At 49.0% G+C, this 14,714-nt stretch overlaps 1 protein-coding gene across 1 annotated transcript in view; it reads right to left on the reverse strand.

Moving 5' to 3' along the window:
- The window catches only part of UNC13A (unc-13 homolog A), a 117,791-nt gene that overhangs the window by 22,821 nt on the left and 80,256 nt on the right, over positions 1–14,714 (reverse strand). Inside the window, exons 36-39 of the mRNA XM_056867696.1 lie at positions 13,698–13,821; positions 8,751–8,756; positions 4,150–4,188; positions 1,007–1,036 (exon numbers count right to left, since the gene is read on the reverse strand). Of these exons, the coding sequence (XP_056723674.1) occupies positions 1,007–1,036; positions 4,150–4,188; positions 8,751–8,756; positions 13,698–13,821 (199 nt within the window). The remainder of the gene's footprint in view (positions 1–1,006; positions 1,037–4,149; positions 4,189–8,750; positions 8,757–13,697; positions 13,822–14,714) is intronic.

The raw sequence follows: 14,714 nt of genomic DNA on the forward strand, positions 1-14,714 counted from the left end.
GAGTCCTGCCTGGACTGTTGGCAAGGATTGCCAGGAGCTGCTGAGTCTACCAGTCCTAGCTGCGGCTCCAAAACAGCCAGAGCTGGACCAACAGCACCCCCACTGGCGGGGAGGAGTCACTGCAGGGCAGACATACTACCAGGTTGCTGCTCCAGTCAAGGGGAGAAAGTTGTAGTGATCCATCTAGTCCTACACCAGATAGAGAAAAGAAGTCTGTTGGCAGCAGCCCCACTGGAGAGGAGTCTCAGGGGCCCAGAGGCAATGATGCCATCTTGTCCTACGGGTGCTACACCGTTCTGTGGGAAAGCAATAAGGATGGGAATGTTCTACTCCTCTTAAAATCAGGTGGAAGGGGGTATGTTTTGGAAATTAACTTGGGAATCAGATCCTGAATTATATGTCACAGCTTTCCCTCCTTTGGTTCATTTGTGCATGCACGCACATGCACGAACACACACTCATCTGCTGTGGGTGACTGGGAATACCTAAACCCAGGGAGGAATGTTGGTGAGGATTCCTTTGCAACCAACAACTGGATGCCCAATAACTCTTGTCCCCCAGCTTCTGAGCACAATGCCCCCTCCCGAAAAACAAGAATTGCAGTACCTATTGGCCCTGTAATGCTTCTTCTGCTAGTTCCTGCATCTATTATTTTTACGGTTCCCACCTAGCCCCCCGCCCCCGTTCCTGTCCTTCCCATTCAGCTGTCAACCCTCCATCACGGTCCCCCTCCCACCGCATGCAAACAGGCAGACAAGCAAGCTGAGAATCCCCGTGATTTTTTAAAAAGAACAAACAGAGATCAACAGACAAAAATATATATATTCAGCACAGGGTTTTAGATAGCAGCCAGGTCCAGGCCGCACGGCCTGAAGAGAAGGGAAAAGACACGGCAGACATACGGACTGGAAGACCACAGGCAAAATGGACAGAGGAGCTGTACGGACAAAGGGGAAAAGGAAAGGAGAGAACCAAGCAGGCTAAGAATTAAACGCAGTCTCCTTACTTCCGTGTGACTGGGCATTTTCACCCTGCTCTGTGAAAAGAACAGGAAGGTTTATATACCATCAAAGCATCCAACACATCAACGGCAACACACACAAAAGGCAATCTGCCTCCCCAGGATCAGATTCTATCCCTGGAACGGTGACTTTCCCAGACAGCCACTGCAGAATTGGTCTGCCTTGCGTATGGAAATGGTCTTAATTGCCCCTTTCTCCCCCCCCCAAAAAAAACACCCTTGAGAGTTTTGGTTGAGGGTCCATCAATGCTAAACCTGTCCCATCCTTGAACCTGTTTGTCATGGTTTCCACCCAAAGAATCCTGGGAGTCTGGCGAAGCCTCCCCCCCACAGGATATACAAATATGTTTCAGACCATTTTATGTTGTTTCACCGATGCCCTTTGAGACTCGATCGATGCAAAAATGACACTGAAACTGGTGTTAACAGGGAGAATTCGCCATGAGACAGCCCACAATGAAAAGGCTTTTCGGGTGCACTTTTGTCCAAGGGAGATTTGAAATTGCATTTGGGGATTTTCAGCACTTAACAAGCAGGGGACAAGGAATGAGAAATCATCTTGATGCAGAACTACAGATTCCCAGGGTGGCTGGCTACAGGGGTGGTACCTACGGCAGCTGCCAATGGCTCATTGTCCTGGGTTAGCCCACCACTGATTCTCAAGAGGACCCTCAATTTTACCCAGCCCCTCCATACAGGCAGCTGCAGATATTCTCTTTGGACCGCAAGAATTCGGGTTCAGGGAAAAAAAACAACCACCCAAAATAATAAAAAAAACCAAAAAAAAAAAATTAGAAATTACAAAACAAAAACAAAAAAATTGAAAAAGAAAAAAGGGGAAAAAGTGAAAAAAAGAAAAAAGAATTTGGGTTTGGAAGAACCAGCTCCCTTTACAGAATTACATGTCCCAGGGCTCCTTGCGTGAGAGTCATGACCGTAAAAAGTACGATGTGCAAACTCCACGTTCTCCTCCCTCTCCATCCCAACTTGTTTTGCTAGCAATGAAGCTCCCCCAATTTCTTTGCAAGTTTCTCAAGGCATACCACAAAATGAGCTTGCAGAATCCTGCGGTAAGAGTAGACTGTAGCACTTTGGGTGGTGGGAGGGGTGTGAGTGCCATTTTTGAATGCTCCTCCCGTACAAAAAACAACTCTCTGCGAACAGAAAGCTAGCATATCGGACATCAGAGGTTTTGTCCAGCCTACTCCCCGCTGTCCATGTTTTCTTCCTGCAGGGTATTTCAATCTGTGAGAAACTATTAAAAAATGTCACCCTCCCACCCTTGGTCTGAAGTGGTTCTGTCCACTCAGCCACTGCATGTCCATACCAGACCTCAGCTCCTTTGCCTGGGGAAGAGGAGGAGGAAGATCCCCAAACTGGCTTTGGCAACATTTGGGTGACACCTCTAGCTAAACCAGGCCCAACAGTGCTTTAAAATTTGTAATGTAGATATATTCAAATGCCTCGTGAATCACCCGAGACAGGAGAGTGTATGGGGTACATATACTGAGATCATAGAGAGAGGCCCTCTTGACTGTCCCATAGACCAAAGAAGCTCATTTGGTGGGCACACAAGGCAGGGCCTTTTCAGTGGCAGCCCCACAATTCTGGGACAACCTCCCCAGGGAGGTGTGCTTGGTTCCCTTACTCTCGATCTTTAGGATACAGTTTTATTCATGAACAAGCATGTGCTCTAAGAAGGTCAAATAGGTAGAAGTGAGCTGGGACTCATCCATACCAAGTTTTCCAATAAACCGCCAGACTGGCCAATGGGAAAGCAGATGACTTTATCGGTCAGTGCCCTTAACCCAATCTTTACTTTGGGTCAAGTTACCTGGCCCGGAACAGAGACTATGTCCAGTGCATTCACTCTTCATTTGGATCCTTAGGTTGAGAAGAAAAGGGGAGGCCAACCCTCTTACTCTCATGCACTGAACAAGGCAGAGTGGAGGTTGTTTCCCAGAAAAGACCCCTCTATCCTCAGGACATTATGCCCAGGAGGACAAAATGGGTTAATCTCAACTTCTGAGCTCTACCCTCCGAAGTTGCTGCAGCTACCAGGGAAACTGGCCTCAGTGCTCTGGAGATCAATGGTAATTCCTGGAGATCTTTAAGCTGCACCTGGAGGTTGGCAACCATATTTCCAGCCAAACACTGCTATTCCCACCCATGCCTAAAGAGGGCGCTGAGGCCTGAGCACATTACAGTCTGTGAGTCCTTCTATCCTGTTGTCAAAACAGGCTTTGTTGGTTGCTTGAAACAAACAAACAAAAAAATCCCGCTTAGCAAAGTTGGGTTGAGTGCGCCCCTCAAGGGAAGCCTTTGTTCTCTTTCCCCTGATCGGCACTCCTAATTTACATACATCTCGTTACAAAAATGATTTGTGTGCATCATCATAAATGGCCAGTAAGCTGCACCTTTCTTGACAGGAACCCGCAACACAGAGACACCTGACCCTCGTTTGTGCACCGGTTGTATCACTCACACCTAAGGTTGCCAGGTGGGTGGCATCGGGCAATTGCCCGCCAATCCACCCAGCCGCTCCGGGGCTGTGGCTGTGTGCACGTGCGGGCGTGCGGATGCGCTGACAACACTCCCATTTTTACTTCGGGAAGCGCCGCATTGCCGCGGCTGCTTTTGCACTCGAAATTTGGGTGTGTGTGTTGAGTGTTAAATCAGCCACGGTGATGCGGCGCTTCCCGAAGTAAAACCGGAAGTGCCGTCATTGCGTGCCCGCGCTTACATGTGGCCGCTTCAGCCCCGCCCTCTAAAACATCCTGCTGACTGGGAGGCAACCCTACTCACACCCCATGATACGATGCACGGAAACCCCCACTAGACCAAACGCCATGAGGCACAAGTCCCGGACATCACTCGACCCAGACAAAAAACAACAACAGGACACACAGCTGAACAGCACAAACTACAAAACACAACAACCAAACTCAAGGCCAAAGTTCAAGGCCTCTGCCTCCTCCTTCTCCGCCTCCTCCTCCTCCTCCAGGCCCTTATCAACACTGAAGCTGGGCTGGGAGCAGGGAGGGGGATCTGGGTTTCCCTCTTTTCGGTTTTGGTTCGGGCCCTGTCGTTACAGACAGACAGTCAAAGAAGCAAAGCGGTGGAGTTACCTTCTCCGTCCCCTTGCCATGCTTTCGCAAAAGTGTCCCCTGTAGAAACAATATCACAAATTGATCAATGCAGTTGTGGAACGGGAGAAAATGGAAGTCACGTACTGGGAAGGAAGGGAGAGAGGGAGGTAGGTTATACAAGCGCCAGGACCACACAGCTGGGTCCAATGGGTAGTGCAGTTTGGCTCCCTGAACTGCGCTGCCATTCTTCCTGGGCGCCCAATAGAGTTGCCAACCTCCAGGTGGTGGCTGGAGATCTCCCGCTATTAGATCTGATCTCCAGGCGACAGAGATCATTCACCTGGAGAAAATGGCAGCTTTGGAAGGTGGATTCTGTGGTGTTATACCCCATTGAAGTCCCTCCCCCAAATCCCCCCTCCTCAGGCTCCACCCCCAAAATCTCCAGGTATTTCCCAACCTGGAGCTGGCAACCCTAGCACCCAAGTAAGTCACTACGCTACTGCAACAATGCTGGGTGTTAACAAACTACAGTTGCCAATTTCAGGTTGGGAAATTTCTGGAGATTTGGAGGGTGCAGCCTGTGGAGGACAGGGTTTAGGGAGGGCAGGGAGCTCAGCAGGGTATATTATCATAGAGCCCACACTCCAAAGCTGCCATTTTCTCCAGGGGAACTGACATCTGTCATCTGAAGATCCATTGTAATTTGGGGATATCTTGGAGGTTGGCAATCCCATAACAAGCCCCCCTGTTGCAGGACAAGGGGACCCGGCAAAAGGGCCTTCTCAAGGGTCCCTTCTAAAGTCCTGCAGCCTGCGCGGAGTTACTCAGCAAGGTCTGAGCCGAGTGGCCTGTGTGCTGGTCCTTGCAGCGATTGCACCCCTATGGGTTGTTCTCCTTGGGCCTTTAGAACTGCCCTATCTGCCCCTGCTTTCCCCCCCCAGTTATCCTACCTCTTCTTTTGGCAGCAAATGGTCCCTGCAGTTTGGGAGAAGGAGGAGCTATCCTTCGCTAAAGGAGAGGCAAGAAAAGCGTGCATAAATAACGGGGAGAAAGGCAGCTGAGCATGACCCCCTCCAACTTTCTCTGCCTGTGTCTGGGTAATGTTTAGCAGCCGGAAGTGACCATTACCCATAGTTCTTGTTTGTATGATGATCATAATGCATAGGCATATCGAGGAGAATGAAGGCGATTTTCGAGTGACGCTATCGTCGCGACCCTTCACGCGAGGAATAACAGAAGGGCTACTCACGATGCTTGAGCTGAGATTCTTTGGTTATCAATGCACCCAGCACAAGATCCTCTAGGTCGGTGGTCTTCACCCCATAGGTCAGGACCCTCAGGTGGCTTGGGAAGACCTACCTACTGGGTTGCAAGCCCATCCAGAGTGGCTTTTGGGAAGGACCTGCTGCTACTGTGCCTGAGCAAAGAGCGAGGACGCCATGCCTTCCATCTCTCCCTGCACACATGCTGAAAAGAAGCAGCAGGAAGCCAAGACAAAATTGGGAGAGAGGATTCTTCCATGGATCTGAACCTTGGCTCGTTCCTTACCATGGTACATCTCCTGGGTCTCAGCTTGTCCTCCCTGTCCTGGCTCGTCTGGCCTGTGGTCCATTATCTTGGCCTTGACAACAATGAGGTTGTAACTCCGGCTGCCCCTCTTCCTGTCACGTGACCATGAGGTTGAAGGTGAATCCTGGATCTGGGAAAGTTGGAGACCGGTGCTCCTTGTGTGCCATCAGAAGATAAACATGTCTCTGGGTTGAGATTCCGAATTTTCACACAGTTCCTGTGCTTGTACGCGACGCATTTTGTACAGGCTTCCTTTGGTTGCATGTTATTGAAAGCTGCATTGCCAGCCATGAACCAAAATCCGTGGCTCTGGAATGCCAGTCAAAAGAGATGGGCAAACGGAATTTGGAAATAAATCCACCTTTTTGTTCTCTTGCTGCTGTGGGTTTCTCCCTCCTTCCCGTCCACCTCCTACAGCCAATGTGGTGTAGTGGTTAGAATGTCAGACTATCACCTGGGAGACCCAGGTTCAAATCCTCGCTCTGTCCTGGAAGCTTGCTGGGCGACCTTGGGCCAGCTGCACACTCTCAGCCTAACCTACCTCAGAGGGTTGCCGTCAGGATAAAATGGAAGGAAAGGGGAATGTTGCGAGCTGCTTCGGTTCTCCATTGTGGAGAAAGTGGGGTGGAAATGAAGTACATAAATAAGTTGTTTCAGGATGAGCGGAGCAAGAAAGATCTTCCAGAAACTTGCACCACTTCTTGGCAGGCTGGATTTGGCCAGAGAGGTGCTAGTTGTTGACCCTCTTTGTAATGGAGGAGCAAGATTTAACAAAACATATTTTTAAAAAAAAATCTGGAGAGAAAACCCCCAACCCCAGCTAGGGTCCAAACACAAAAAAGGCTTGTCCTCCCAGCTCAACAGGTTTGGGGAGTTCCATGAGCAATCATTTGTCTGTCTCGGTCCCCAGCCGCTCCACTCTTAATTAGTCCTGTTATCACAACCACACGAGGGCTAGAAACCTGGTTTTTTAAAAAGAAAGAAGCTATCGTTCTTGAGTCACTTGTCGGTGCGCTTCTGTGGGTTTTACGTACTGGGGAAACCGATCGGTGAAGAAACTGAATCAGGATGCAATGGCTCCTTGCTCGAAACCTCGCCTCTTTTGTGAGCTTACTAGGTAGGGTTTCCAGGTCTCCTCTTGCCACCGGCGGGAGCTTCGTTGTGGTGGGGCTGGGGGGGTGATCGGTGCAATAACATCACTTCCGAAGTAAACCCGAAAGTGACAAGGACACGCTAGCACATTCCTCCAAAAACTCTATGGTTCACTTGTTATCTATTCCCGGGGATCTGGCAACCCTATTACTAGGGGGTCTTAGGCAAAATGCTCCTTCTCAGCCCTCTGTATCTGCAGTAAGAAAGTTAAAAAATGCTGCCTTGCCTTACAGGGCTGTTGTACGAAGTGCATTGGCTATGGCTTAGGGGTCAAGGATCTGTTTGGCAGATAGAAGGTCCCAGGTTTGAGTCTCCAGCTAAGGATCTCTGGTGCTGGGAAAGACCTTGATCTGGGTTCGTTATAGGCAGCATCATGTGTTTGCTCAGGAATATACATGCCAAAGGATTATATTTTCACCATTAAACGGGCATGTCCCCCATGCCTACATGGGTAAGGGCAAGATAATAGAAGGCACCCTTTTCTTGCAGTGGAACAGTGAGGATGTGTAACAGCTCTGTGCCTCCATCTATGTCCCCCTACAACTGGCAGAGGATTTACTTGTTGGCAGTACTCCCTTGCTGCCAGAATATAACCTGGAGAACAGCAGAGAAACTGAAGCGGTGAACCAATGTGGGGTAACAGGGCCATGTTCAAATCTTGGAGACCAGGGTTCAAGTCTCTATGCTGCCATGTGTTGGGTGACTATGTCCTTTTATGCAGGGACATTTCCCCGCGATCACCCCACTGACTGCTTCGGGGCTTCCTTTTGCTTATGCATGCCTTTCCAAACCATCAGAGGTCGCCTCGCTCTCCCTGCGTGTTTTGCCTGCATTTTCCAGATTCTAGCTAAAACAGCATCCAGAAAACAAGGGCAAAACGAGCAGGGAGAGCGCGGCGACCTCTGAGAGGCGGAAAAGGCATGCATAATCAAAAGGAAGCGGCAAAGCAGTTGGTGGGGTGACCGTGGGGAAATGCATAAAAGGCCTATGGGACAGTCACACTCTCTCAGGCTAACTTTCTTCACAGGGTGATTGTGAGAATAAAATAGGGTATAGAGAATCAACATTTGCCATCGTGAGCTCCTTGACAGAAGGATAAAAATGCACTAAATCAGGGATCCCCAACCTTTTTGAGATGGAGGGCAGTTTTGGAATTCTGACAAAGAGTGGTGGGCGCAAACACAAAACGGCTGCCGTAGGAGCGAGGTAATGTATAACTCTAATAGTCATTACTCTTTTAACATTTCAGGCAGAAACTTTTTAACAGGATTCTTTCTAATCTGCCCAGCCAATCAGAAGCCCTGCCCACTTTTTGAAAGCACTTGGCCGGCACCAGGACAGGTGTTGGTGGCCACCACGTTGGGGACCCCTGTACAAGATAGATGCAGGGGCTGGGAGCCCATGAGCAGGGGGACAGATTGGTCTCAAAGAACACACACCCTATGCTAGCCGCCCCTCAAGACTAGCCCTTCACAGCTACAAGAAGTGAAAGTAGAATTGGATTCTGGGTTAAGGGTCCACCTATGAAACTGAGACCACTCCCACCCACTTTCAGCTATGGGAAATCCCCTCCAGAACCCTCCCGCCCCCCCCAGAAAGCAACCCAGGCATAGAAACCGGATAGGGTGGGGTGGGCAGCAAACTTTCCACCAAGACATAATAGCCGGCGCGAAGTAGTTCAGCAATGGCGGGGGTGTCACGGAACAAGAAGAGGCAAAGGTTTCTGGGGCAGGGGAGGCAGGAGCGAGGAAGAGAGGCACAGTGGAGAGGGCAGGCAGCCACAACAGAAAAGGACAAAAAATACCAGCTCAAGTTCTTTTCTTTTTTTAGAAAGGGAGGTGGGTAACTGTACGCAAGGCACACGGACAGGAAGAGAGATAGAGACAGACAAGACAGACAAGGTGAGCTGCCGTACTTACAATCATCTGCCGGGGTGAGGGGAGCGGAGCAATTGGAAAAAATAACGGTCACGTGAGTGAGCCACAACCTTCAAGGCACTGCACCCTCTCCAGCCCCAAACTGACCCTCCCCACACGCACCACAATCCCTCCTGACCCACCATCAAATCGATAGGGATGCTCGTTAGGGTTTTTTTTTGGGGGGGGGGCGACCGGAGACTTTTCGTTTCCCCCCTTTCCCCGTCCTCCTTCATTCGTCTCTCTCGTGCCGTTGCTATGCAAATTACTTTCAACGTGGAGTAACATTGAAAGGGAAACATTTCGGTGGGAGGAAAGAGAAACGGCATGAAAAAAGTAGGCTTGTGGGGTTCATTTTGAACCAGGGAAAACAAAATAGGGCATTTCGTGTTAGGGTGTGTTAGGGTGTGTGAGAGAGATTTGGTTGCATCCCTACACAAAACAGCTTCCCGTATAGCACAAGCAAAGACAACAGCCTTGACGTACACACACACACACACACACACACACAGGCCCAACAAGAGCTCACTACTTTTAGAAATACTCATCACCCCTCTCATCACAAGAAATACGGCTGCACAGTTAATCTTGATCATTATATTTCCAAACCTATTTCAATTTTTTTTTTAAAAAAAAGAAGAAACGTCCAATGCCTAAATTTGAAAGGTAGACCTGTACTTTGTGGGATCACAGAATGTCCAACATCCCCTAAGAAAAGGAGCTCTTTAGAAATTCGTTAAATCTTTTTGCTACACAGCTCAATAACACTCTTTGGCCATTTATGCATGGCTGTTTCCTCGAGGTCACCCTGCTGACTACTTCGGGGTTTTGCTTTGATTATGCTTGCATTTTCCAACTGTCAGAGGTTGCCTTGCTCCCCCTGCGCATTTCCACACGCTTTGCCCGAGTTTTCTGGATTCGTGTTAGCCTGCATCCAGAAAACGAGCGGAAAGAGCATGAAAACGTGCGGGGAGACTGAGGCGACCTCTGATAGTCGGAAAATGCAAGCATAAAGCAAAGCCCCAAAATAGTCGGTGGGGTGACCGCGAGGAAACAGCCATGCATAAATGGCCCTTGTGACTGTAAAGTTGAGCTATCTGCTGAGCTGCCTTCACTTGCAAAGGCCATTTAGCATGCCAAGCAGCTGCTACTACCTTGCAATGGGTTTGTTTTGAAATAGCAGCTCTAAAAAAGTCAATTGAAGAGCTCCAGAAAAGTTTACTGGAAATGAAATTAACATTTTTTTAAAGGAAACTTCAATGCAGAGGAGTGACTGGAACTAAGTCAGAAGAGGAGATTTTGAACGAGGAAAGGATTGCCTGTCTCCCATCCCACCACAAGGCAGAAATCATTGAGGAATCTAAAGGGGTGGATGGATGGCGGCATGTTAACCACACGCACTGACTCCTGCTGCCTTTTCCGACCCTGGCGCAAAACCTTCGAGTTCAATTTCACAAACCGAGAGATTTATCCCTCCATAAACTTGAAGGCAACGATTAACCAGGCATTGGGATCAAACTGATCCTAATTAAGTAAAACAGATGGTTTTAATCCAAGGTGTATTAGCACCTTACTTATGTAATTGCCCCCCCGCCCCCCCATCAGAACAGCTACACAGGGACAGTATCGGGGTCTATAATGACCCCAGATATCAATTTGTATGAGCTGACTTACTATAGAGAAGAAAGCAGCAAGAGCAATCTATTTCAAAAGTGAGAGCTCCGCAGAAAGCGTGGGAGGGAAGACTTTTTACGGCAGGTGTTTCTAAGGCTCAATGTAAGATGCTCTAGCTCTGCCTCTGGACCCACAGCTGGGATTGTCTGTACACAGCCTTATGATTTGTAGAGCGCAAAACCAGTCCCTTGAACTGTGCCCAGGAGACGTGAAAGGTGCCGCAGACGCTTGAGCCCTGACACAAAATCCTACCATCAATGGCTCTCTGTCAAGAGGGGAGCTATTACGGGCCTGCCTCCGAAGTTTCCGGAGAAATCTTTCTTGAAACTGCAGAAGGGGGTTGCCTGGTCTCATTCTCACAAACAGCCGATGAGTAGGTCAACCCGTATCTGGAGTGTTCCACTTCAGGCAGCAGGTGGGGCCTTACATGGCCGTCCTTTCCTCAGTTCAAAGAAATTCTCTGCACATAGAAAGCTAAGCTAGAAATCTTTCCCCCTGACTGGCTAGTTTTCTGTGTGCAAAGATTATTTGTATGCAGAAACATTTGAGTCCCCACCTACAATCAGAAATGATACAGTCCAGAAACCGGCTTACCTTCGCATAAGAACATCCCCAGCCCAATCAGGCCAAAGATCTATCTAGTCCGGCATCTTGCTTCCCACAGTAGCCAACCAAATGCCCCTGGAAGACTTAAAAGCAAGGCTGGTATTGAGGGGCATGCTGCCTCTGAGCATGAAGGCTCCATTTCCTGCATTGTGCAGAGGGTTGGACTAGATGACCCTGGTGGTCCCTTCCAACTTTATGATTCTATGATTCTATTGAGCTATTTTAGGTAAGAGCCATACTTCTCTTTCAATCGCCTTTTAAAGATGCTGAAGCTAAAGGCCAAGAATCACACCTAGTGGCAAGGAATCTGTAAGTTAATTATGTTTATTTCCCGTTTTCTAGGAACAAGGCCTGAGACACAACTGTGTTTCTTTCCCCAAAGAAATGCTTGAGAGACTGACTGTACCAAAACATATGGAATCACACCCACACTTAGAACTGGGTGTGTGTGGTGTGGGGCCATCCTGGAGATTGCTGTGGTTCATCCAGAGAGCTGGCGGACTTTGGCATGCGGGGAGATAAATAAGGAAGGCTGCCTGTTCTTGAAACACAGGACTGAAAACTTGCACCTAGTTAACCTTCACCCCACCCCAAGAAAAGCTATTTCCTGTATCCACTGTGCAAACTGAGCAAACTTGCACAAATATATATCTGCATGCAATTGTGTTCCGCTTTCTTTTGCATCGAGGCAATAATGCCCCATCCCTGGACACGAAAGACCTTACTCAGCAAATTTGCTGGCTGCCGAAATTTCATACGCCACTGCCCTCTCACTTTCAAACAAATGGGTGAAAACGCATGGTCCCTTTAGCCTCCTTTATTCCCCGTTTCAGCCAGGATTCAGCCAGGATCGAACGCATGCGTTTCGCCGAATGTGCATTCGATCCTGGCTAAATCCTGGCTGAAACAGGGAATAAAGGAGGCTAAAGCGACCATGCATTTTCACCCAAAGCTTCCCGTTCAAAAGAAGATGCTTTCTCATGGGACAATAATTTGCTTGATTAAAAGGAAAGCTGAGACTTTAGGGATAAATGGATTTCTCTCCCATTCCATTCAGTGATTGTTATGGAAATGCTCTCTGTGATGTTATTTGCTACTCCTCAATTCCAGTTTAACTGGGAGGAGTTTCTAAAATTAATTGCAACATTGGAACACGGCAGAGATTGCTGTGGCTTTGATTTCGCTTCCATCTTTACTTCCTCCTCCGTATTACCAATGTGCTTGAGCATACTGATAAAGCACTGTGAGGGTGCAATCTTCACACAGTCATATGTGATGATTGCATTGAGATTCCTGTCACCTATGTGTGAAGGGTTCCACTGATGCGCCTTGGCCAGGGGTGGGGAACGTCAGGCCCAGGGGCCGTTTAAGGCCCGCGAAATCATTTGGTCTGGCCCTTCGTGGGTTCTGTAAGATCTCTAGCTCAGAAGGATCTAAGACTGGCGATCCGCCCCCTCCCGCAGACAGGAATAGCCTCTATTCAAGGTGGATACCAAGAAAAGGAATCTTCCCCCCCTTGCAGAAGAGTCATTAGCTATGGAGCTGCTAGGACCGCCCAAGAAACTGTGTTAACCCTTTCCCACCCGGGCCATGGAGAAACGTATTCCCTCTGTACTACAAGAGGGTGGGGGCGGAGTGGTGACAATGGAGGGGTTAAAGGGGGCAGGGCCAAAATGCGTGTGCGGGGGTGGGGGTGGAGTTCTTATCCACTGTGTCCTCATTTCACCCCTGCAGGTGGAGGTAGCAGGAGCCGGCTGTAGAATCTGGCCCCGACCATGCGGAGCAGGAGCAACTCCGGCATGCAGCTGGATGGCTACACCCAGCTGGTGCAACAGACCATCCTGTGCCACTAGGTGGACAAGTGTGCCACTAGTTGGATGCCTGCCTGCTTGCCTGCACCAGCCGCATCCAGGGGTGTCATCCAGGGCAGCTGCCTGCTTGGGGCTTGGTCGACTAATTTTTAAGTTGATAATTTTGTATGGCCCACGAATGATGTTAGAAATATCCAAAAGGCCCTTGGCAGAAAAAAGGTTCCCCACCCCTGGCCCAGGCACTCCTCGACTTTGGTTGAAGAAGAATCTCAGAGCAATTGTCCTATACGACGACATGCAGACAGATTTTTTTGCACTGTCATATCCATGTACCAGTGTACATTGGTGAGGGACAGAAAGGGGAAAAGATTCAAAGGAATGGCTCACAATGTGCATAGATGTGCAGCGCACTGATTTTGACGTGCAGCGCACTGATTTCTACAACCAGTACCAAGTTTGCACTCACAGAATGTATGAAACCTGATGTCAGGAGTGGGCCTGTTCGGCTCCTCGGCTCCTCTGAGGTGTTATGACTTTCTCGCGGCTTCTCGCAGCTGCCTCGCTCTGTTGTTAGACACTTTATCTCGTGCATTCCTCTCCCGTGGGAAACTGAGTTACTATGCCAACCTGCCATATCAGCTATGCTATTATATATTACTGATTTGCGCCAGCCAGCCATTCTTGGCTTAGTTAGTTTGCAAGCACTGTTAACCCATTCGATTTTTCCAATACTTCCCAATATTTTCCAATACAAGGATTTCCACACTGCCAGCGTTTTTGGAAGATGATAGAGAGGGGCCAAGGGGAGGTACAGCCCTTCCTGCTAGGTCTAATGGCCAACCCTTCGAGCAGGACTCACCGTCTGGTCGGTGAGAGGGGGAAGCACGATGGTCTTCTCCATGGTGTTCATGACCAGTTTCCAAAGCTCCTTCAGAACTCGTTTCAAGACCGTCTTCTCGCAGATCTTGGCAAAGAGAGTCAGGCTGGAGGGAGGGAGAAAGGCATGGGCACAGGAAATGGTACAGATAACCTTTTCTGAATGGGACTGACTTCCAAGTAAACATATGAAGTGCTGGGCAGAACTAGGGGTGTGCAAAAACTTTTTTTTTTGTAAAATTCGGGTTTGGGTTTGTTGGGTCCGATTTCTTTTTGGGAAACCCAAAACAAGGCGAATTCCCAAACCGGTAAATATGGGAGTTCGGTTTATTTTTGGGTTTCCCAAAAAATTCAGCCCTGGGGGGCATTTTTTGAGATAGAGTGCCCAATCTTGCAGGGTAGCTTGCAGGGACTCTCCTTGCAAGAACCCCCAAGTTTGGTGAAGATTGGGTTGGTGGGTCCAAAGTTATGGGCTCTGGATAAGGTCACCCCCTCCCGCCTCCATACAGAAGCAAGAAGGTAAGTCAGATTCTCTGTTCGTTAATGCTTGTCTATGGAGGAGGGAGGGGGCGACCTCTCCAAGGCCATAACACCAGACCCCTAACCCAATCTTCACCAAACTGGGGTTCATGCAAGGAGAGTCCCTGAAAGCTACCCTGAAAATTTGGGGCCTCTCCCCCCAAAAATGCCCCCACGGGAGTTTCGCAAAAAATCCCCTTTGTTTTCTATTGTGGGAATTTTCCATTAGCCGACTTCTGCAGGATTGCATCTATGTAGTGAAATTTGGCAGGGATGCTCTAGGCTGATCCTGCATTGAGCCAGGGGTCGGACTAGATGGCCTGTATGGCCCCATGCAACTCTATGATTCTATCACTTTGTTGCACTTACTTCGTCCAACACAAGGGACCTTCCTGCAGCACAAGGGTCTCTCTCGCTCTCCTTTAATGTTGAGAGTGTTGGAAGCCTTAGCTTCCACTCTCCACATTAGCTTCTGAGCCAG

Source organism: Euleptes europaea, chromosome 2 (assembly GCF_029931775.1).
Source record: "Euleptes europaea isolate rEulEur1 chromosome 2, rEulEur1.hap1, whole genome shotgun sequence".
NCBI lineage: Eukaryota > Metazoa > Chordata > Lepidosauria > Squamata > Sphaerodactylidae > Euleptes > Euleptes europaea.